Consider the following 25,914-nt stretch of genomic DNA (forward strand, 5'->3'; position numbering starts at 1 on the left):
ATGATTCAGATAGAGCATGCAAATTTAAGCAACTTTCTAATTTACTGCTATTATCAATTTTTATTCGTTCTCTTGGTATCTTTATTTAAAAAGCAGGAATGTAAAGCTTAGGAGGTGGCCCATTTTGGTTTAGCACCTGGGTTGATGGCAAAATGTAAGTTGGTAAATTAGAAAGTTGCTTAAAATTGCATCCTCTATCTGAATCATAAAATAAAAAATTGGGTTTCATGCAGGACTGGTACAGATTGTAATGTATCTTATATAAAAACAGATTCCCTTCCAAGATTTCAGAAACTAGAAAAAGTAGTAATTAGACTACTATATAACAGCTCTCTTACTTCTCAATGGCAGAGACAAATCCAGTCTCAAAATGGCCCCTGGTCAGTAGGTCAGCCGTGATTCTGCCTTCAAATAGCAGGTCTTCTTTAGCCATCTTGACCAGGATAAGTCTAACCAGCTCTCCCATGTACATCCCACTGATCATCTTCTCAAACCTGTAAAGAGAGGATTTTTTTTAACTTATTAGGGCTAAAATAACACAATAGAATGATCTTTTTTTCTGAAAACCACAAGCCATACATTAACCTTATCCTTCCTTTTCTACACTGGCAGTCATATGGGTTAATTCCCATTGGTATTTTTCTGTGATTATTTTTTACTGTTATTGTATACATCAATCAAATCACATTTTAAAGTATACTGGGTTACATTCAGCAAGGTAAGAGCTCTCACAGGAGACAAAAAAGAGTAAGAGCTTTCAAATAGTTTATAGCCAACAAGAAATCAAATGTATTTCCTTATAAAACAGTTCTAGAAAGTTAGTTTTGTTTAGTTTTTCTAGGTATTTAACTGGCATCCTTCACAAATTAAACTATTTTCTATAAATGTCTAAAGAAATGTAATTAAGAATATACAATTACACAAAATCTAGTTCAGGACTAGCAATAGTGTCTGAGCATAAATCTGCCAGCAGGGGGTGCTGCTTGCATGCACACACAATGACCATAATTATAGCCATACTTTTCCCAGTAGGATGCTGCTATGAGCTCTGTTACAATAACATTGGCTTTTTTTCCACAATATTCTGCTGCAAAATAACTGACTGTAACAGACAGAAGCAAACAATAAAAATGCCTTTACAAAAAAATTGTTTCCCCATTATTATGCTGAATCTTTTGTTACGTTTACATTTGTATGACTTTATTAGCTTAATACTTTACATCAGACATGACTTGTAAATACATTCACAGAGCAAAATATGCATCTATAGAGTTGCTGTTTATCCTGGCTTCTAACTTTGTGTTACAGTCAGGGGCGTAACTATAGGGGTCTCAGTCGTGACTGGGCTCATACATCTAAGGGGCCCATCTGGCCCTGCAATCGGTAGTGGCATTGCTACAGGCCTCACATTTTAAGGAAAGTGTATTTATTTGACTTTACAATATAGTGTCAGAGTTTCCAAGAAGGACAGCACAGTGTTGTTATGCAGAAGAAGTCTGTACAACTGCTTATCCCCTTGTGCAGACAAACCAAAGGGACGAATAACCCACAGTCAGAGAGCAGAACCTTCTTTTCCTATAGTGCCGCTAACTCGGGTTCTGCTTATTGGAAACTGCAAAAAAAGGCCCTGCATAGCCTTTGCCTTGGGACCCAGTGAGGTCTAGTTACACCTCTGGTTACCCTCCATGGATCCTGCAATGTGCAACTGATCTTAAAGGGACACTGAACGCAAAAAAAATCTTTTGTGATTCAGATAGAGCATGCAATTTTAAGCAACGTTCTAATTTACTCCTATTATCAATTTTTCTTTGTTCACTTGCTATCTTTATTTGAAAAAGAAGGCATCTAAGCTTTTTTATTAGTTCAGAACTCTGGATAGCACTTTTTTATTGGTTGATGAATTTATCCACCAATCAGCAAGAACAACCCAGGTTGTTCACCAAAAATGGGCCAGAATCTAAACTTACATTCTTGCATTTCAAATAAAGATACCAAGAGAATGAAGAAAATTTGATAATAGGAGTAAATTAGAAAGTTGCTTAAAATTTCATGGTCTATCTGAATCACAAAAGAAAAAATTTGGGTTCAGTGTCCCTTTAATTTAAAGGGACATGAAACCAACATTTTTTCTTTCATGAGTCAGATAGAGAATACAATTTTAAAAAGTTTCAAATTTACTTCTATTATCAAATAGAAGTAAATACACTGCTGAACTTACCTTAATGCTTTTCAAAAAAAGGATAACAAAAAACAAAAAATTATAGTAGAAGTAAATTGGAATATTGTTTAAAATGGTATTTACTATCTGAATCATAAAATAAAAATGTGGGGTTTAAGAGGCTGCTTGCTAGAACTGTGTATCTATCAATGGGCTTATTTACTCTGATGCAAGATGTATTTTAAGGATACTATGCAGGTGACTCACAAAGATTTGCAGCTCATAGTAAAGCCCACATACTAGAATACTTACAGCTGCTTGCCTGGATTTAATGACCCCATGTCAATTTCCCGGTCAAATGGGGTTCTAATGTCTTCTAGGCACCCATCATCTCCAAAGGCTCCCCATTCCATATTCACACACATCCGCCCCTCGTCTCCCTCTACAAGGTCAAGGTGGCGCATGTCTTCCATATAACATGCATTGGTTCCTGTACCTGTGTGAAAGAAACATCAGTCTTGAAAATAACGTTTATAGAAATGAGCCTAAAGGTGGCACAGAAAGCTCATATTCCTCCATACAAAAAAACGTGTTTAGCCACCAATCAGCAAGCAATATCCAGGTGCTGAACTTAAAATAAGCTGTCTACTAAGCTTTTATTTCTGCTTTTCAAATAAAGCTATCAAGAGAACGAAGAAAAATTGATAATGTTGCTTAAAATGTCATGTTCTATACGAATCATGAAAGAACAAATTTGGGTTTAGTATCCGTTTAACTCACTAGTGCATTAGTGCAGGAACATTAGGTTCTTCCAAAAAACTGAAATATATTTTAAAATGCCCTCTTTTAGATGCAGCAAGTAAAATGTGCCTTAACTTTCCCTTTAATAGAAGCCTTCAAATACATTAAAGGGACATGAAACACACATTTTTTCTGTCATAATCCAGATAGAGCATACAATTTTGTACAACTTTCCTATTCACTTCTGTTATCAAATTTGCTTCATTCACTTGGTATTTTTGTTGAAGGATCAGCAATGCACTACTGAGAGCTAGCTGAACACATTAGGTGTGCCAAGAGGTATATATGTGCAGCCACCAATCAGCGACTAGATCCCAGAAGTACTTCCTGAGCCTAACAGGAGCCAATTCTTTTTTTCAAAAAGTTACCAAGAGAACAAAAACATTTAGATAATAGATGTATATTGGAAAGTTGTTTAAAATTGAATGCTTTATCTGAATCGTAAAAGTTTATTTTTGACTTTACAGTCCCTTTAAATGATTTAATGAGGGTAATATTTTATAGTTGGAAATTACTAAAGCGAGATTGCAGATTCAGAAGTCAGTTGTAAATAAATAGCCTTGCAGCAGAAGTGCTAGAGAATGCTGTAAAGGAGTTCAGGAATACACTTTACATAATCATGGCTTGTCCTAGCAATCCAACAGAAGTGACCCTGACAGCCATCAAACCTTTTATAAGACAACATTAGTTGTGTATATTTTCTAAAAGATGGCAGATTTGCAAAACTATTTTTACTTTGAAAAATAAACTAAGCAATCTACAGCCTAGAAATCTCAGTATAATCTTGTACTGCTCCCTGATTGTTCAGTTCAAGTGAAACATAGGAAATACAGAGCAATGAATTCCCTGAGGTACAATATAAAAGTTTTGTAAACCATGACTGCATACTTTCCATAAAAGAAAATTCTGTAAAATCAAAAACCAATTTTTATCAGTGTGACTGACAAAAAAGTGTGCAAAACGCTACAAGAAATTAAAAGAACATGACCTTTATTCAGAGAATATATTACTACAGAAAGAGAACGCTATTTCTGTTCACAATTCTCCTTATAACCGTCTTTCTGTTATTCATTGAAAGGACATTAAACTTCTCTTGTTTTGTATAAAAATTGTGCTTTGTCCCAAGATCCCTAGAGATGCCAAAAAGATAACTGTAACCTGCAAATGCTGCACATAAATAGCTGGTTTAAGCAATGTGCAGCATTCTGAATACCGAGGTTACTAATTTTGCTTTTGGCCTCCATAGGGAGCGTGGAACAAAGCACAATTTTTACACAAAAGAAAGTGTTGTTTAAAGTCCCATAAGTAGTGTCTGCTTATTTCATTTTGTAGTTATGTAAATAATGTGATTAGAGAACTGCAAAACACAATCAGCATATTTGTTTTCTTACCAACAATAAGTCCAATTTCACAGTTATGGTCGTCATATCCACATGTCATCATTGTCCCCACTGTGTCATTAACCACGGCTACAATGTCAATATCAAAATCCTGGGGAGAGGAAGGAAAACTGAGTAAACAATTCCAGCCAATACAATATTTATTACAGCTTATCTCTGATATAATCGGTTTTATTTTCTGAGCAGGAATACATAATATTACCAAAAGTACATACAGTATACAAAGGTATCACTAGAGAAAAAAAAACTTAGGCCCTTGGGTAATGGGTGTCCTTAGGAGTTTGGAAAATATATTGGGAGCTAAGGGGACTAGTACTGAGAAATTGGTTGTGGCTAAGGTTAATTGCACTTGGACAGTTTGTTTTTTGCAGTATGGTTGCTTGGGTGGGCACAGGTGTGTCAATTATGATGTTAGATGTATATTAAGTGTAGTGGTGAGTTTGGGGCAATTGAAAGCAGGGTGTCTGGAGGGGTTTACAGTTAATAGCCTAGATGGTCATAGTAAAAAGCGTTTGGGGGTCTGGTCTGTTTAGGGAAACAGCACTGGTGTCTGAGCAGTAATGGGGTCGGTTGGTCTTTACCATATGGTCATTAACCAGTAATTAGCTGGTAATTATTAAGTGACACACAAAATACCAATTTAACTCTAAAATAAACAAAAATCTTTTTAATACCGACTCCATTTTTTTCCATCAATAGGAGTTAGGTAGGGATAGGCGAATGTGTTTATATTCAAATTCGAATGTTAGAACAAATGTTATTGTAGAAATTCGATTTACATAATCGAATGTTGATATGAATGAATATTCTTAAATATTCTATAATCAAATGCTATTTACAGTTTTCAAATGTCAATTTCTATTTGGAATGTTTATAATTAGATCAAATGTCCCCATTCAAAATTTCTAAAGTAACATTTCGATTTAACAAATATTATTCAGAAGTTCAAAAGTTCATGTGGTATGGAATTTTGTAAATTGATACATAATAGATACAAATATATCAATTCAAATGTTTCTATTTCGAATATTGCATAAATTGAATATTACATTTAAAGGAATAGTCTAGTCAAAATTAAAGTGAATGTAAAGTAAACTGGTCACGTACACTGCTAGGCATATATATTAGCTATACATAAACGTAGTCGCTAAGTTTTTTTTTAATCACAAATATGGCTTAATGTATAAATAGGTTTTACATTTTATACACTTTCTATGCCGACTCCTCCCCAATGATACTTCCTGCTTTTTCAGTCTTTGACGATTAGAGCGGTCCAGACAACTCTGTACGTAGCTCTGAAGCGCGCATATCCACTAAAGAGAAGAATTTTTATTTGCTGCATGCGCAGATTATAGAGTGGGTGTGTTAGAAAAAGGGGTTGGACCCCCGGGGGGGGGGCAACGTTGAATAGAGGATTGTTGAATTGTCATCCAAGATGAAAAATTACAATAATGTGGGTGGGGGAACGGCAGTAATATTTATTTGTTTAAAATGTTTAATATTGAAAATATAAGCCTTGATTAGTATTAGGATGAATTAAACTTATGCTTACTTGTGATAAATTTTAAATCACCGTTGCGCACTCTGCTCGACTTTACGTTCACTTTAAACTTTCATGATTCAGATAATTTTAATCAACTTTCTAATTTACTCCTATTATCAATTTTTCTTCATTCTCTTGCTATCTTTATTTGATGTAAGCTTAGAAGCCGGCCCATTCTTGGTTCAGCTACATTTAGATACCAATCAGAAAGTGCTACTCAGGTGCTGAACCAAAAATGGGCCTGCTCCTATGCCTACATTCTTGCTTTTCAAATAAAGATGACAAGAGAACGAAGAAAAATTTGATAATAGGAGTAAATTAGAAAGTTGCTTAAAATTGCATGCTCTATCTGAATCATGAAAGTTTAATTTTGACTAGACTGTTCCTTTAAAGAAAGCATTAGAAATACTATTATAAATATATACATTTTTCGAATATTGCATAATTAGAATCAAATTATTAGAAAAATTTGATTAGAATATTACATTTAAAGAAATATTACATTAAACAAATGTTAGAATGTTGTACACACATTCAAAATTCGAAACAAACAAATGAATGTGTTAACATTTTGTTTCATTTATTGAATGTTGCAAAACATTCGCCCATCCCTAGAGCTAGGCCACGTGTATTTAGTAATTCAATTCATCCCCATGACATGTTATATTCCTAGTATTCGCTGGATGAAAAAATGTTAAATATCCAAATGCAAAACACATGTAAAGCCCCTCAGATTTATTGTCTTCTCCTTTCTCCTTTATACTTCAGCTTTGAATTGTAAAACCATAAAATAATCTTTGCACAGTTGCACACAAAGATAAAAGGCAAACACTTCGAGGAATTATTTCATAGCACGATTAATTCTACTCCAGCTGAGAAGTTTAAAATTTTTTCTTTAAGTTGATCAGTATCTATCTCATAGTAATAAAACAATATATTTGAAGGAAATAACCTACAGAAATATTCATATCACAAGGAAGCAGATGTCTATTATGTTAATGACAATATGATAAAAGGGAAATACTTTCACTATATTTCAAATCAGCTTTGTATGTATCACTAGCGTAAGAGGAAGCTTAGTAACAATATCATATCCTGTAATTTTTCCATGTTCATTTCAGCCCACTCACTTGTGAATAATATGTGTACTATGGGTGTGGCTAGTCTAGCCATATGTTGTTTTTGTTTTTTTTGCAGTCATAAATTAAGCAAACGTAAAGTGAGATTAAACTAACAATTTAAAGCTCTATAAAATGTTTAATAATGTAAAAAGTTAATGTACATATTAATAATAATTTACTAATTTCTCCTGTTATTTCAAATGGTATTCTTGTTACTACCCCAGAGATCATGGAGTGCGTGCTACACACTTCAGGACTCTGCAAAATGCTATAGTTACAGAGACTGACTGATCGGTGTAAAAGCTTATTTTTATCCCTCTCTACCTAGCCTCAACAAATGTGATAAGATAAACAATAATCAAGACCTCTTCAAGTGGTGTGTCCCTAGATCTCAAAACAATGCAGATTTTAATAACAAAATTAATATCAAAATGACCGTTTAAAAGGACATTTTACAGTAAATGTATCTTCCCTTTAATATATTCCCAGTGATCCAATTCACCACCTGCAGCGCATTAAGTTGCTTGCAAACTCCTTCATCTTTATTTTGTTATTTGAAATAGCTGCCTTAACCAGTTGAAACTGCCACCTATACTGCAATGTTCAATACTGTAGTATTGGTTACAGAAAAACTATGTAAACAAGAGGCAATGTTGGGAATAACTTTTCCAGTTGGGAGAGTGAGCTCAGCCTATTTGAAACTGTTCATGCAGTAGCTTTGAATACAATTAATTCTTAGCAGCAGTTTGCCTGAGTACATTGTCCTTTAAATGTATTTGCAACTTGGGATGTGGATTTTTTCCAATTCAGTGATTAATAGTTGATATATATTATGTATATAAAAAGCTATAACATAAGTTCAGCTTGGAAATTGGAATCAAGATGGTGATACAGCAATGCACACACTTACCCCACGTCTCTTAATCGCACTACGTAACAGGGTTACAACATCTTTTCCCTCCACTCCACAGGCCTTAAAACCTTTGGTCCAGTTCACCAGGATGCTCTACACAAGAAGAGACAGAAAATAAATACATTGTGTAGATTTTAGAGAAATGGTTGTGTTAGACAAAGAGCTGATACCATGAAGCTGTAGGATTTGGTGTCTCCAGTGTGTGAAGTGATAACCTGCTACTGCACAGACAAATTTAGGCCTAGATTTGGAGTTTGGCGTTAGCCGTGAAAACCAGCGTTAGAGGCTCCTAACGCTGGTTTTAGGCTACCGCCGGTATTTGGAGTCACTCAAAATAGGGTCTAACGCTCACTTTTCAGCCGCGACTTTTCCATACCGCAGATCCCCTTACGTCAATTGCGTATCCTATCTTTTCAATGGGATTTTTCTAACTCCGGTATTTAGAGTCCTTTCTGAAGTGAGCGTTAGACATCTAACGACAAAACTCCAGCCGCAGAAAAAAGTCAGTAGTTAAGAGCTTTCTGGGCTAACGCCGGTTTATAAAGCTCTTAACTACTGTACTCTAAAGTACACTAACACCCATAAACTACCTATGTACCCCTAAACCGAGGTCCCCCCACATCGCCGACACTCGAATAAATTTTTTTAACCCCTAATCTGCCGACCGCCACCTACGTTATCCTTATGTACCCCTAATCTGCTGCCCCTAACACCGCCGACCCCTGTATTATATTTATTAATCCCTAACCTGCCCCCCACAACGTCGCCTCCACCTACCTACTTATTAACCCCTAATCTGCCGACCGCAAAGTGCCGCCACCTACGTTATCCTTATGTACCCCTAATCTGCTGCCCCTAACACCGCCGACCCCTATATTATATTTATTAACCCCTAATCTGCCCCCCACAACGTCGCAGCCAGCTACCTACAATAATTAACCCCCAATCTGCCGACCGCAAAGCGCCGCCACCTACGTTATCCTTATGTACCCCTAATCTGCTGCCCCTAACACCGCCGACCCCTATATTATATTTATTAACCCCTAATCTGCTCCCCTCAATGTCGCCTCCACCTGCCTACACTTATTAACCCCTAATCTGCCGACTGGAGCTCACCGATATTCTAATAAATTTTTTAACCCCTAAAGCTAAGTCTAACCCTAACACTAACACCCCCCTAAGTTAAATATAATTTACATCTAACGAAATTAATTAACTCTTATTAAATAAATTATTCCTATTTAAAGATAAATACTTACCTGTAAAATAAATCCTAATATAGCTACAATATAAATTATAATTATATTATAGCTATTTTAGGATTTATATTTATTTTACAGGTAACTTTGTATTTATTTTAACCAGATACAATAGCTATTAAATAGTTAAGAACTATTTAATAGCTAAAATAGTTAAAATAATTACAAAATTACCTGTAAAATAAATCCTAACCTAAGTTACAATTAAACCTAACACTACACTATCAATAAATTAATTAAATACAATTCCTACAAATAAATACAATTAAATAAACTAGCTAAAGTACAAAAAATAAAAAAGAACTAAGTTACAAAAAATAAAAAAATATTTACAAACATAAGAAAAATATTACAACAATTTTAAACTAATTAGACCTACTCTAAGCCCCCTAATAAAATAACAAAGCCCCTCAAAATAAAAAAAATGCCCTACCCTATTCTAAATTACTAAAGTTCAAAGCTCTTTAACCTTACCAGCCCTGAACAGGGCCCTTTGCAGGGCATGCCCCAAAGAATTCAGCTCTTTTGCCTGTAAAAAAAAACATACAATACCCCCCCCAACATTACAACCCACCACCCACATACCCCTAATCTAACCCAAACCCCCCTTAAATAAACCTAACACTAAACCCCTGAAGATCTTCCTACCTTATCTTCACCCTGCCAGGTTCACCGATCCGTCCTGAAGAGCTCCTCCGATGTCCTGATCCAAGCCCAAGCGGGGGGCTGAAGAGGTCCATGATCCGGCAATCAGATTGAGCTTGCATTCTATTGGCTGATCGGAACAGCCAATAGAATGCAAGCTCAATCTGATTGGCTGATTGGATCAGCCAATCGGATTGAACTTGATTCTGATTGGCTGATTCCATCAGCCAATCAGAATATTCCTACCTTAATTCCGATTGGCTGATAGAATCCTATCAGCCAATCGGAATTCGAGGGACGCCATCTTGGATGACGTCCCTTAAAGGAACCGTCATTCGGCTAGTAGGCGTCGGGAGAAGAGGATGTTCCGCGTCGGAGGTCTGCAAGATGGATCCGGAAGAAAGAAGATTGAAGATGCCGTTGATAGAAGACTTCATCCGGATCATGGACCTCTTCAGCTCCCGCTTGGATGAAGACTTCATCCGGATCATGGACCTCTTCAGCTCCCGCTTGGATGAAGACTTCAGCCGGATCATGGACCTCTTCAGCCCCCCGCTTGGGCTTGGATCAGGAGATCGGAGGAGCTCTTCAGGACGGATCGGTGAACCTGGCAGGGTGAAGATAAGGTAGGAAGATCTTCAGGGGCTTAGTGTTAGGTTTATTTAAGGGGGGGTTGGGTTAGATTAGGGGTATGTGGGTGGTGGGTTGTAATGTTGGGGGGGGGATTGTATGTTTTTTTTTACAGGCAAAAGAGCTGAATTCTTTGGGGCATGCCCCGCAAAGGGCCCTGTTCAGGGCTGGTAAGGTTAAAGAGCTTTGAACTTTAGTAATTTAGAATAGGGTAGGGCATTTTTTTATTTTGGGGGGCTTTGTTATTTTATTAGGGGGCTTAGAGTAGGTCTAATTAGTTTAAAATTGTTGTAATATTTTTCTTATGTTTGTAAATATTTTTTTATTTTTTGTACTTTAGCTAGTTTATTTAATTGTATTTATTTGTAGGTATTTTATTTAATTAATTTATTGATAGTGTAGTGTTAGGTTTAATTGTAACTTAGGTTAGGATTTATTTTACAGGTAATTTTGTAATTATTTTAACTATTTTAGCTATTAAATAGTTCTTAACTATTTAATAGCTATTGTACCTGGTTAAAATAAATACAAAGTTACCTGTAAAATAAATATAAATCCTAAAATAGCTATAATATAATTATAATTTATATTGTAGCTATATTAGGATTTATTTTACAGGTAAGTATTTATCTTTAAATAGGAATAATTTATTTAATAAGAGTTAATTAATTTCGTTAGATGTAAATTATATTTAACTTAGGGGGGTGTTAGTGTTAGGGTTAGACTTAGCTTTAGGGGTTAATACATTTATTAGAGTAGCGGTGAGCTCCAGTCAGCAGATTAGGGGTTAATAATTGAAGTTAGGTGTCGGCGATGTTAGGGAGGGCAGATTAGGGGTTAATACTATTTATTATAGGGTTAGTGAGGCGGATTAGGGGTTAATAACTTTATTATAGTAGCGCTCAGGTCCGGTCGGCAGATTAGGGGTTAATAAGTGTAGGCAGGTGGAGGCGACGTTGTGGGGGGCAGATTAGGGGTTAATAAATATAATATAGGGGTCGGCGATGTTAGGGCAGCAGATTAGGGGTACATAGGGATAATGTAAGTAGCAGCGGTTTACGGAGCGGCAGATTAGGGGTTAATAATAATATGCAGGGGTCAGCGATAGCGGCAGATTAGGGGTTAATAAGTGTAAGGTTAGGGGTGTTTAGACTCGGGGTACATGTTAGGGTGTTAGGTGCAGACGTAGGAAGTGTTTCCGCATAGCAAACAATGGGGCTGCGTTAGGAGCTGAACGTGGCTTTTTTGCAGGTGTTTGGTTTTTTTTCAGCTCAAACAGCTCCATTGTTTCCTATGGGGGAATCGTGCACGAGCACGTTTTTGAGGCTGGCCGCTTGCGTAAGCAACTCTGGTATCGAGAGTTGAAGCTGCGTTAAAAATGCTCTACGCTCCTTTTTTGGAGCCTAACGCAGCCTTTATGTGGACTCTCAATACCAGAGTTATTTTTATGGTGCGGCCAGAAAAAAGCCGGCGTTAGTTTTTCGGGTCGTTACCGACAAAACTCCAAATCTAGCCGTAAGGTTGTACAGTCATCAAGTGGAAACCTAGCATGTAAGTACAATAGTATAGTATTTACCTCATCCAGCTTTGTCTGATGGCAAGGAAAGGAAAATGTAAATCCCAGGGGAAGTTTCTTGTCCTTGATGTTCAATTTATCCATAAAGCTGGCCAGACATTCAGCAATGTGGTCAAACAGCTAAAACAAAATAAAAATCTTGATTATGACAATGAAAAGTGTTTTTATCGAGAGATGTCCCTATCTAGCGATAGAGCTGTCATGTGTATCTCTATGTGCCAATGGGAATTCACGCTGAAGTATGCAGTGCGCAAAAAAGGATTTCAATAAAGATTCAATATAGATATAAACATATTTTGCTTTGTGTAAAGAAATATATTTTATTTTCTTTGATCATGAACTAGATAATAAAGTGTGTATAACAAAGTGACATTGCTAAGTGTTCAGTACCTGCTAGGACTTCGTTATATCAATTGTAGTGACATATTTAAGGGGCACTCGTACATTGGTCAAAAATATACTAGTGGCAGAGATATGTTTAAGAGGTCTGTCTTCTTTATAGCTGCAAGTGCACTGATTTTAAATTACTTTTTCAGTTCATGAAGTCTACTCTTGGGAGGTTTGGTGATCCTTTTTTATGCTGGTGCTTTTATATAGCATTTATTCAGTGTTTAATGTTCCTTTAATGTGTCTCTAAGCCCATACGTGATGTTGTCATGTATTGTTTGTAAACTGAAATACTGAACTAACAGGGAGCACTTTTAAAGTCCTAAACACATTTTACGGACAATCTTGATTCTAGCGAGGTGTTTACTACTAATGCTCTAAATACTTAACAGCATTTTATTCTGGTACTATGCTTGTTTCGGATTAGGGGCCTGATGATCGAAAGCTCCACCATGGTGAGATTATCTAATAGGTCTAGTAAGTACTGTAGGCTCCCTTGTTGAATTTTAGAAAGTCACACTTTAGCCTGAGAGCTGTTTTTCTTAGTAAACAAGGTACAGGAGGTTACATACATTACAATTATTGCTTAAACAAATTATTGTGTGATTTCTCTCTTTAACGGTGTGTTTTTTGTTCATAAGGGCCCACTAGGGGGCTCAACGTCGGCAGCAACCACACAGAGAAGAACACTGCAAGTGAGCCAATCAGGACACAGCTATGTAATCCCCAATAAAGGAGTTCATAGTTAGGGACAAACATTAGTTCAATAATAAAATGATCTAGTGCAGTGTTTCTCAACTCCAGTCCTCAGGACCCTTAACAGGCCACATATTCATTATATCTTAACTAGAGCACAGGTGAAATAATCATCTGATGGGTGAGAGCAGGTTGGTAACCATAGTTACTGATCAGCTGATTATTTCACCTGTGCTCTAGTTAAGATATAATGAATATGTGGCCTGTTAAGGGTTCTGAGGACTGGAGTTGAGAAACACTGATCTAGCGCATAACTAAAGTTTCAATTTGGCATATTATATCCTTTTAATGTTTTGTTGTAAAGTTTTTTTATTTAAATAGGCCCATATGCTTTTTATAAAGAACACGAGGACGGCTAAAAAAAGAAAACACCTCACTGACATTTATGCCCTATTTAAGATATAAAAAAAATTTTTAAAAGTACTTTGCAGTATCCAAATATTCCACATTTTCAGAAGTGGCTTTCCTAACTCATTATTTTCTTTGTCAAGCTCCTAAAACCACACGTCAAATTAACTCAGCAAATCAAAGATGACAGGAGCTGACATGAGCAGAGCCAGGATTGTGCAAGCTATTGTATTTGGACCATCATGTTTTTATACACAAAATCACTTGCTGGCAGGATAACTAAACTTGCGTGCAACCGCTGGGTAATGGGTAACACGGAGGAGCTTCACAAAATGCTGAAGAGGGCAGATTTTGGAGGGTAATCATACACATGCAACTCACAGCTAGTTGTGAGGCTAATCTGTTACAAAACAAGACAAACAAATGAAGGACTGTAGTGCATTAAAGGGACACAACCCAATTTTTTTCTTTCATGATTCAGATAGAGCATGCAATTTTAAGCAACTTTCTAATTTACTTATAAATCTTTTTATGTGCACACTTTCTGAGGCACCAGTTCCTAGTGGGCATGTGCAAGAGTTCACTGTATATACAGTAGATATATGCGTTTTTTGATTGGCTGTTGGCTACCACATGATAGAAGTGGCTGGGAATATAGAAGTATCTTTGAAATTTCTCAGAAAAAAAATCTACTACAATTTTGAACTTCAAACTAAGTGTTGTTGCATTGTTTGTTGATTATGCAATTCCACAGTATTTAATGATTCTTTAACCAATTAATCAATAAATGAACCACAGATAGAAGACTCTCAGAATTGAAATTTAATGCCAATTACTAAAAAGGGACATTGGGAACATATTAAAAGGGAGAAAAAATTATACTACAATTACCTATTTTACCTGCTGGTGTGTTTTAAAATACATTTAACTTTATTTAGTCATTTGAAATAGTTGTCTCAGCCTATTAAAACCACCACCAATACTAAATATACAAATAATTTTGTATTCTTTAATGAAAAGCTATGTAAAAAATAATCCACAGTCCAGTAGAGTAGGAATGACATTTATTAAAATGTTAATTTTTATTTTCTCTCTTTAAGTATCAACCTTTGAATATTGGCAAATAGATAATATAAGGGGGCATTTGTGTATAGAGAAATAGAAAAAATAAGGATGTCTGCTCTTTCTGCAAGCTCAGACTATTTTAATGGATCATGTTTTCAATTAGCAAAAACAAAGATAAACCTGATACATTTATAATACATTTTATACTCTGCAACTGGTATAACAAGACATTGGAAATACATTATGGGGGAAACAATTTTCAGTACAATGTTCCTTTAAGACAAACAGTGAGAGAAACCTTTAAAAAGAATCACAGGGGAATGTGATAAATATAGGGAAAAATGGAAAACATAAAATAGTATAAGCAGGGTAAAATATTAGAGATCAAAAGGAAAACAATCAAATCTTAAATTAGGACAATACCAGGGTTTCCAGAAGTGTGAGTGATTATCATTTTATAATGATATCAGCTGATGGATTTGCTAGTGATTGCTAATTTTGCAGCATATTCTATACATATAAATCAGTTGGGGGTGGGTGGGATGTTAGGGAGGGTGGGAAGTGGATAAAATCAATTCCTATTTTGAAAGAGGATGGGTGAGAGTGTGGATGTTAAAAACAAAATGGAGTCTAAGTGGATAAAGTGAGGAAATTTTATTTTGTCATCAGTTAGCTCTTACATATGTCAAGCACATAGGTCTAAATATCCTTCTTAACATTCTCACCTGCACTCCGCTACCTCTCATCATATCCTCAGGTATGGCGTATATCTGATTCTCCATTTCAACTTTCTTCATTCCATTGTCACAAACCTTGACACGCAGCACTCGAAAATTTGTTCCTCCTAAATCCAGAGCCAAGAAATCTCCATTTTCTGTTGGGCAAGGCAGAGAGGAAAGACATAAGAAAAAAACTAAACGCAAAGGCTTGAAGACAACAACAAAATAGCATATTAAAATGTTTTATCTCAATTATATTTATCCCCAATAGTTTGATTATTAACCTACAAAATATAAAGGACAGATTTGCCCAGTTTTCTGTGAAAATCCGATATTTCAGTTTTTGCAATTCCACAAGAAAACCGAAACAAAACCCCAAGAGATTTCTTAGTAATTTTCTAGGAGCAACAAGAAAACAGCTGTAGTTGTAGCAGCAGTAGGGTTATGAGGAAGGAATGTGTGGTTTTGCAATGGAATTATTCATTTAGTTTGGTTGAGGAGACATTTCAAGGTCTTAGCAACAAGCTATTGAAATTAGTCTGGTTCAAGGGTTGTATCAATAGTTATAAAACACAAATGGCTTAGTGCATAACTTAGTTTTGGAAATTGTCAGTCCCACATATAAACAGTATTATCAAAGTTCATTGATAGGTCTAATAATTTAATTTTTTTACAATTAAATAAACATCAAATGTTAAGCAGAGCACTCATTAACAATGACATTTATAATACAGAAATATGCAATGCAATACATTTTCATTGCCTTACAACAATAAAACATGTCTATTATGGCTATATATTGCTTATAATAGTCTACCAATAAAGTAAAAGCTAATTAAAGTGATGGTTAAAATGACGTGTTTTTCTTTTTTCTCAATCTGAGCATATAATAGTATCCCCCAACCCCCCTGGAGTGGGGGCTGAAAGACATAATACTTTAAAAAAAAAAATATATTGAGGGTTTGATAGTCCCTAAATTCTTGCCAACACGAGTGGTGTCTCTGATATTATTTCCTTTAACTCTGTTTGAGAGGTTGCCCCACTGAAGTGGCAACTCCATATCATATGTGGTTCATAATATGTGTTTTTCTTTATTTTGTTGCTTTTTGACTCTCTAATTTGTATATTCGAATTATGCTATTTTGTTGATATATGTCAGATACACTGTCTCGGATCTGTGTTTTTCTTTTTCCCTCAATAAAAAACTTTGATTAAAAAAAAAAAAAAATGACGTGTTTTAAAATCAGGTCCGAAATCTAAGCAATAGATGGACTTTAATTGATCACTTCTAATGAAGATGCTCTGTAACTTACTTTTTATCCTAGCCGTGCCATTCTAATACCCCGCTCTCCAGCTTCCCACTTCAAACTTATAGTTTTGTGAGTTAACGGTTTAAACTGTTCTCCAAATAGCGCTCTAGCTATAAAGAACGTGCCATATGGCTAGAGCACTAATTGGAGAACAGTTCAAACCGTTAGCTCACAAGAGTTTTGAAGTGGGCGGCAGGAACATGGGGTATTAGAAGGTATTAGTAAGTTACAGTGCATCTTCATTAGAAGCGAACAATTAAAGTCCCAATAAATATCGCTTAGATTCCGGACCTGATTTTAAAACATGCAAAGTTTACCATCACTTTAATTCAGTTATATGTGTTACTGCTGATAGTTCTATAGAAAACATTACTTGGCTTTTTTTTTCTTTTCTTAAAGGGGCATGAAAGTAAAAATGTAACTTTTATGATTCAGGTAGAGCTACAATTTTAAAGGGACATCAAACAAAAAAAATATTTGAAGGGTTCAGATAAAGCATACAATCTTAAACAACTTTCCAATGTATTTCTATTATCAATGTTGCTTCATTCTCTTACTATTCTTTAATGAAACAGTATCAATGCGGTACTGGGATCTAGCTGAAGACATCGGTAAGCCAATGACGACAGGCATATATGTGCAGCCAGCAATCAACAGTTAGCCCCCAGCTCCTGAGCCTACATAGGTATGCTTTTCAACAAACTATACCAAAAGAACAAAGCAAATTAGATAATAGAAGTAAATTGAACAGTTGTTTAAAATTGTATTCTTAATCTGAATAATGAAAGAAAAATTTTGGGTTTCATGTCCCTTTTTCAATTTACTTCAGTTATCAAATGTTCTTTGTTGACTTGTTATCCTTTGTTGAAAAGCATCCCATGATAGGTTTAGAGCAGTAATATAGTTGTCATTATGGCTTTAGACATATGCCTCTTGTTGGTTCACCAGAATTGTTCACCTTGTCCCAGTAGTGCATAGCTGCTCTGTAGTTGACTTTGCAGGTGTTAAAGGGATACTAAACCCACATTTTTTTCTTCCATGATTCAGATAGAGCATGCAATTTTAAGTAACTTTCTATTTTACTACTATTATCAATTTTTCTTTGTTCTCTTGGTATCTTTATTTGAAAAGCAGGAATGTAAGCTTAGGAGCCGGCCCATTTTTGGGTTAGCACTCTGAGCAGCGCTTGTTGATTGGTGGCTACATTTAGCGACCAAGCAGCAAGTGCTACCCAGGGGGCTGAACAAAAATGGGCCGGCTCCTAAGCTTACATTCCTGCTTTATCAAATAAAGATATTACCATATGCACGCAATATTTCAATAAAATGATCCATCACAGAGCATTTTCATTTTACACTTTTTATATTCTTTTAATATATATACAATTTTAAACAGACTGTAATATTTTGTAAGTATTTATAAATAACAAAAAAATAAAGATATGGAATTGCTATTGAGACGTGGATGCTGCATGCAGACACCTAAGATTTGCTGTGTGAAACTCATATCCTCTCTTTTTACCACAAGAAAATGTCGCTCCCTCTGCACTCCTCTTATGTAACCTGTACGCTCCAATACACACAGTAGATTGAACCATTTTTTGTCTGAGCACATTATAAGGATTTGATGTTCACTGCAGTTCCTTGTGTCATTGATATAGTAGTGTCCCAGAAATCTACAGAGCACCTTCTGATTCTAACATAGTACATTAGTGGTTTCAAAACAGGATAGGCGCAAACATACTTAACAAAGAGGTCCTGTTGTTAAGATTTTCGTAATATAAAAATGTATGAAAATATAGCATAAATATTGCAATAAAAGCCCTGCTAATATGGTGTTTGTTTGTTGTATCAAAGTTTAAACAAGTGATCATTTAAAATCAGCCCCAGCAGCTTTAGGGACTGAGTTATGCTACATAATTAATTATGCAAATGTTTGCTAATTGTGTGGCCTGTATTTCTTTCCAAGAAAAGGGGAATCCCTTAAAGGGACAGTGTACACCAATTTTAATATAACTGCATGTAATAGACACTACTATAAAGAAAAATATGCACGGATACTGATCTAAAAATCCTGTATAAAACCTTTTTAAAAACTTACTTAGAAGCTCCCAGTGTAGCATTGTTGATGATGTAGTCTGGGACACCCACTGAAAGGGGCTGAGTAAACAAAAAGAACAGACACTTCCTACCTCCCCCCTTCCCTGCATATGAAAAGACAGATAACATGAACAGGAGTCTGTAAATGCACGTATACAGAATGGCACTGCCCATTTAGTGAAGGATAATTATGACCTTAGATAACCTTTCCATGAGAAACCAATGAAAGTGCTGTGCTGGCTTTGCTGCACTCCCCTGAGCCATTATCCTAACACAATGTAGCCTCCACTGAAATGTCAACAGCCAGCATTATCATTGTATGCTGTACACAGCCTGTTTTTGATATAAACAGTGTTAGACAGTTATTGGTTTGACAATAGAGATTCCTATATAGGATTCTTAGACAGAATCCAGTTGTATTTTAACTTCCAGGAATCCAATCAGAAAGGTACAAATTAGATTGTGAGCAGTTTAAGGTAGCCTAGTGTTTTACAAATATTTCAGGTGCCTATTCCTGTTTCATAGTAATGCAAATCTTTTGAGACTTAAAAGGAACAAATAGTATTATGGATTATAGATACATAATGGATAGGAGTAAAACACAGATGAGAGCAAAGCCTATGTACAAAGAGCCTTACAGTGTGTCTTCTTTACATAATATTCTTATTGTTTATTTATTTTATTGATACAAAGTAATTTGATCAAATTAGATATCTTTTCCACTAACTAACTTTCAGTTTTCGTCCAGCAGATAGGCTGACAAATCTTAAACAGACATATGGAGAGGTACAGTCAGACAAAGAAAGACAGATATGGACATACTATGCACTTCAGATCTCTAGTGTCACCGGATGCTCTCATACGAAACAGAAATGCAGGACAGCTGTGAATGGAAGCACATTCTATATGAATAGTTCTACTGTAAACTAGCCTAGCAAAGTCACAGTGTATATGTATCCCTGTGTATAAGAATATAACATAAAACTATACTTTATGTTTTAGAATATTTGAATTACTTGTAATAAAGTTTTACAAGATCATATGACTATTAGCAGTGCATATCAGTTTTATAACAGAGGCTTTTTTTTTTTTTTGCTGTAACGTATAATTGAAAATGCTTCTAATAAAACATAATTGTTTCAGTGATAGCTTTTGCAGTGCACAGTGCATGTGTACATATGACCTATCTAATTGCATTTAAAGGGCCATTAAACCCAAAAAAATGATTTCACGATTCAGATAGACAATACAATTTTAAACAACATTCCAATTGACATCAATTCTAATTTGCTGCAATCTTTGTATATACTTTGTTAAAGAAATAGCAATGCACATTGGTGAGCCAATCACAGAGGCATCTATGTGCAGCCACCAATCAGAAGCTACTGAGCATATCTAGATATGCTTTTCAGGAAAAAATATCAAGAGAATGAAGCATTAATAGAAGTAAATTAGAAAGTTGTTTAAAACGGTATTCTCTATCTGAATCATGAAAGAAAAAATGTGGGTTTAATGTCCCTTTAAGTACTGCATCTGCTCAGAGAACAGCAATGGTATTTGATTCAGAGTACATGGAACATATTTACATATGCTCCATGCATAGTACAAGCTATCACTGAAAGAGTGATAACCTTTACTAGAAACATTTTCCTTATACACAAATATTTCACAAAGGCTTCTACTCAAATCAAAATGTATTTATGTGCATTTAAAAGTTGGGTTTATTTATCTTATATTACATTTTGTGATTAGTATTGTATTTTATTGTAATACTGTTTGGAATGATAATATTTGTTCTTTTCTTTTTCCTTGAAAAAAAACTGAACCTTTTCAAGAACAAAAACAAATGAATGAATAATAAGTTACTGGAAGCAAATTAAGCTGTACATGGTATAAAAATAAAAATAATAATAATCCTGTGCAAGACGTACTGTGATGTTTCCTGGGTGAGCAGATTATGTTGAGATTTCAATAGCCACTTCCATAAATAACAGAAATACAATACATAGGAAGGAAGAGAAAGGTTCATTATCTGAAATTAAATCTTTATACTAAAATCCTCTAAAAAAGACCTTATAGATGAAAGCTATGTGTTATATGAGGTAAATAATGTGTGCTGAATATAATAGCATAGAAGGAGCAGATGGAATTGCAATAGGGAGAAGCGATATGAAGTGATAGGAAGAGGTAAAGAAGCTGAAGGGGCACTAATCATTTTTTATGCATTGGTAGGCTCTGGAGCAGCAGTGCACTGCTGGGAGCTAGCTGCTGATTGGTAGCTGCATTTATATACTTTTTTATCAATAGCTCAGCAGCAGATGTGTTCAGCTAGCTCCCAGCAGTGCACTGCTGTTCCTGAGAATACCTATGTATGCTTTTCAACAAATGTTAACAAGAGAATTAAGCAAATTTGATGATGGAAGTAACTTGAAAAGTTGTTCAAAATTGCATGCTCTATCTGAATCATGATTTTTTAATTTTGCACTTTATTATCCCTTTAAGCACTGGATAGGAGTTGCATATAAAATAAATGTCTTAAAAACTAAATAAATGTGCCATTTTGTCAGCAATATTTAAATTATTATACAGCCAAGGTATATATCCATTAAAAAGTCTCCTTAGTATGTTTACCTTGCCTTTTTGCTGTAGCCAATTACGAAAATATGTAAATAAGCTCCTGCGCTAATTAAACTCACTGTGTAGTATGCTGCAGGACCAGCATGCTGGATTCTGCAAGGGAAGTGGAAAAGCATAATTTTCTATTTTAAAGTATGAGAAAAGCAGGCAACAGGACCAGTCAACACAGTAGATTTGCATAATCAACAAATGCAAGATAACAAGACAATGCAATAGCACTTAGTCTGAACTTCAAATGAATAGTAGATTTTTTTTCTGACAATTTTAAAAGTTATGTCTATTTCCACTCCCCCTGTACCATGTGACAGCCATCAGCCAATCACAAATGCATACACGTACCATGTGACAGCCATCAGCCAATCACAAATGCATATACGTTTATTTTGTAAATTCCTGCACATGCTCAGTAAATATATATAAAAAAGGTTGTGCACTTTTTTTTTAATAGAAATAAATTGGAAAGTTTTTTTTAAATTGCATGCTCTATCTGAATAATGACAGTTTAATTTTGATTTGAGTGTCCGTATTTATTATGCAGCTAATTAAAGACAATGGGCTAGATAACAAGTACCAGCTATTAAGAGTGGCTGGTTTATGCTAACTCGAGCTCGTGGTAGTAATTTGCTCTCTGAAAATTAACCAGAGGTGAGACCTCTGGTTAATTTAAAAAATGTCTCCCAGTTGCCCACAAAATAAAGCGTTTTGATCCTTTTTATTAATACAAAATATGAGTGGTTTACCGTCTAGTATACTTTTCCAAATGTTGTGCTTATAATAAGAGTAGGCCGCCTGAGATACAGATGTAAAGTATTCTGAAAGTGGCTATCTAAATATGTTTTCTAAAAGGGTGTACATGTCTGACACTGTGAATTGGTTTATAATGGAGCAGGGGTGTCCATGTACTGAGGAATATTAAAATAAGCCCTGAACAGAACTAGGCATTTTAGAAAAAGTTAAAAGGAACATGTAAGTCAGTAATAGTAATTGTTGCACAGTTTTGTCAGATAAACTATTTCTTGATATTTATAGGGTCAGCTTACCCTAAATTTTTCTCCCCTTTATTTTATTCCCAATTATCCATTTTACCTGCTGAATTGTATTAAATTGTACTTTACCTTTAAATAATAGCTACTTTACCTTTATATAACCATTTTGCTTGTGGTATCTGTACCTATACTCAACGGTTTTATACTTAAAGGGACAGTCAACACCAAAAATGTTATTGTTTAAAAAGATAGATAACACCTTTACTACCAATTCTCCAGCTTTGCACAACCAACATTGTTATATTAATATACTTTATAACATGCAAACCTCTACATTTCTACCTGTCTCTACGCCACTACAGATAGCCTCGTATCACATGGTTTTTTATTTGCTTTTCACAACAGGAGACTGCTAGTTCATGTGGGCCATATACAGTATCTCACAAAAGTGAGTACACCCCTCACATTTTTGTAAATATTTTATTATATCTTTTCATGTGACAACACTGAAGGAATGACACTTTGCTACAATGTAAAGTAGTGAGTGTACAGCCTGTATAACAGTGTAAATTTGCTGTCCCCTCAAAATAACAACACACAGCCATTATGGTCTAAACCGTTGGCAACAAAAGTGAGTACACCCCAAAGTGTCTAAATTGGGCCCAAAGTGTCAATATTTTGTGTGGCCACAATTATTTTTCAGCACTGCCTTAACCCTCTTGGGCATGGAGTTCACCAGAGCTTCACAGGTTGCCATTGGAGTCCTCTTCCACTCCTCCATGACAACATCACAGAGCTGGTGGATGTTAGAGACCGTGCACTCCCCCCATCTTCCATTTGAGGATGCCCCACAGTTGCTCAATAGGGTTTAGGTCTGGAGCTATGCTTGGCCAGTCCATCACCTTTACTCTCAGCTTCTTTAGCAAGGCAGTGGTCATCTTGGAGGTGTGTTTGGGGTCGTTATCATGTTGGAATACTGCCCTGCAACTAAAACTCCAAAGGGAGGGGATCATGCTCTGCTTCAGTATGTCACAGTACATGTTGGCATTCATGGTTCCCTCAATGAACTATTGCTCCCCAGTGCCGACAGCATTCATGCAGGCCCAGACCATGACATTTCCACCACCATGCTTGACTGTAGGCAAGACACACTAGTCTTTGTACTCCTCATCTGGTTGCCGCCACACACGCTTGACACCATCTGAACCAAATAAGTTTATCTAGGTCTCATCGGACCACAGGACATGGTTCCAGTAATCCATGTTCTTAGTCTGCTTGTCTTCAGCAAACTGTTTGCAGGCTTTCTTGTGCATCAGCCATGCAGATCAATTTTATGCAGTGTGCGGTGTATGGTCTGAGCACTGACAGGCTGACCCCCCACCCCTTCAACCTCTGCAGCAATGCTGGCAGCACTCATACGTCTATTTCCCAAAGACAACCTCTGGATATGACGCTGACCACGTGCACTCAACTTCTTTGGTCGACCATGGCAAGGCCTGTTCTGAGTGGAACTTGTCCTGTGAAACCGCTGTATGGTCTTGCCCATGCTGCAGCTTAATTTCAGGGTCTTGGCAATCTTCTTATAGCCTAGGTTATTTTTAGGTAGAGCAACAATTCTTTTTTTTTCAGATCCTCAGAGAGTTCTTTGCCATGAGGTGCCATGTTGAACTTCCAGTGACCAGTATGAGAGAGTGTGCGAGAGCGACACCAAATTTAACACACCTACTCCCTTTTCACACCTGAGACCTTGTAACACTAATGTGTCACATAAGACCGGGGAAGGAAAATGGCTAATTGGGCCCAATTTGGACATTTCCACTAAGCGGGTGTACTCATTTTTGTTGCCAACGGTTTAGACATTAATGGCTGTGTGTTGAGTCATTTTGAGGGGACAGCAAATTTACATTGTTATACAGGCTGTACACTCACTACTTTATATTGTAGCAAAGTGTAATTTCTTCAGTGTTGTGTGTGCTCACGACCGTGGGTTCTGCACAAGACAGAACTAATTGGCTAAAATTCAAGTCAATAGATAACAAATAAAAAGTCATGTGATCAGGGGGCTATCAGAAGAGGCTTAGATACAAGGTAATCACAGAGGTAAAAAGTATATTAATATAACGGTGTTAGTTATGCAAAACGAATGAGTAATAAAGGGATTATCTATCTTTTAAAACCAATTCTGCTGTAAACTGTCCCTTTAAGTAAAGGCTATAGAAAAGCTGTGTAAACATAGCAAGCAGAAAAAAATACACTCTCACTGGGAGGTAGGAGAGATAAGTAATAAGATTTTAATTTCCAAATGTTCTCTCTAAGAGTCTAATATTCAAAACATTGCTGGCATGGAGAGAAATCACACAAAATCTTTTTAAGACCTTGTATTGTAATGTATGAGTCTCAGTTTCATACAGAACACTACATAGCAACGTAAACATTTCTCAAGATCAAAATTTGTGTTTTTAATTTTTTTTTAAAGGGCCTTGTCTGGGCAACGAGTTTTTGAATATCAGGCCATCAGTATTGGGATTTGGTATACAAATAGACATGATATGAAAGCATTTGTGTGTACAGAAAGTGATAAAATAAGGAGATATGATTTCGTATTTTGATGAGTTGTGGTGTCAAAGAACAAAATCAGTTATTTTGTATACAAAATAAACCTAAACAAGCAATTTCTCATACATTTCACACTTTGTTGGTGGTACAATAAGTCAATGGGAACAAAAGCAATTTTACAGTATACTGTCCCTTTAAAGATAGATAATATTTGCATTTGTTATAGATGTTTTGTAGTTCTGTGTATCTGTGCGTCGCCTTGATGATATTATACTTACACAATGCACTAATTCTCAAGTGAACTCTATCACCTGCATGTTTGATCTTGCGTGAAACCACTGCTGTCATAGAAACATTACGCCTCATATTTGTGGCAGGAGTGGCTGTCACATGAAAACCTATAGTATGGACATGGTGACTGCCACACGAGATGTTTAAACAGTGGGTGTCTACTCCAGTCTGTTTCAACAGGTTACAGCCAGAGACAAAGGCTCTGTCAAATCCTTATATGGAAAATGGTGGGAGGTGAGCCAACTGCAACTCTATTGGTGTAATTCCTGTGATCCTAGCCTGGCAAACAGGTGACATTATGCAAACATTATTGTTTAAGGATATGGGGAATTAACTGCCAGGAGAACATCTGCAGACATTGCTCTATTAACCAGTTCACTGCCAGATAGCCTGAAGTATAATGTTATTAAATGCACCTTTTTTTGGTTGTTTGTTTGTTTAGAGAAAAAAAAAGAGAGAAAATTATATATATATATATATAGATAGATAGATAGATAGATAGATAGATAGATAGAGAGAGAGAAAATGAGTAAGAAAAATATATAGAAAAAGAAGAGAGGAAGAGAGAGAGGAAGAGAGAGAGGAAGAGAGAGAGGAAGAGAGAGAGGAAGAGAGAGAGGAAGAGAGAGAGGAAGAGAGAGAGGAAGAGAGAGAGGAAGAGAGAGAGGAAGAGAGAGAGGAAGAGAGAGAGGAAGAGAGAGAAAGAAAGAAAGA

At 35.9% G+C, this 25,914-nt stretch overlaps 1 protein-coding gene across 1 annotated transcript in view; it reads right to left on the reverse strand.

Annotated features, from left to right (window-relative positions):
• Positions 1 to 25,914, reverse strand: part of LOC128663441 (hexokinase-2) — a 54,013-nt gene that overhangs the window by 13,440 nt on the left and 14,659 nt on the right. The window contains exons 3-8 of the mRNA XM_053717768.1: positions 15,328 to 15,476; positions 12,047 to 12,166; positions 7,934 to 8,029; positions 4,351 to 4,450; positions 2,471 to 2,654; positions 339 to 494 (exon numbers count right to left, since the gene is read on the reverse strand). Of these exons, the coding sequence (XP_053573743.1) occupies positions 339 to 494; positions 2,471 to 2,654; positions 4,351 to 4,450; positions 7,934 to 8,029; positions 12,047 to 12,166; positions 15,328 to 15,476 (805 nt within the window). The remainder of the gene's footprint in view (positions 1 to 338; positions 495 to 2,470; positions 2,655 to 4,350; positions 4,451 to 7,933; positions 8,030 to 12,046; positions 12,167 to 15,327; positions 15,477 to 25,914) is intronic.

The sequence above is a fragment of the Bombina bombina genome, chromosome 6 (assembly GCF_027579735.1).
Source record: "Bombina bombina isolate aBomBom1 chromosome 6, aBomBom1.pri, whole genome shotgun sequence".
Lineage (NCBI taxonomy): Eukaryota > Metazoa > Chordata > Amphibia > Anura > Bombinatoridae > Bombina > Bombina bombina.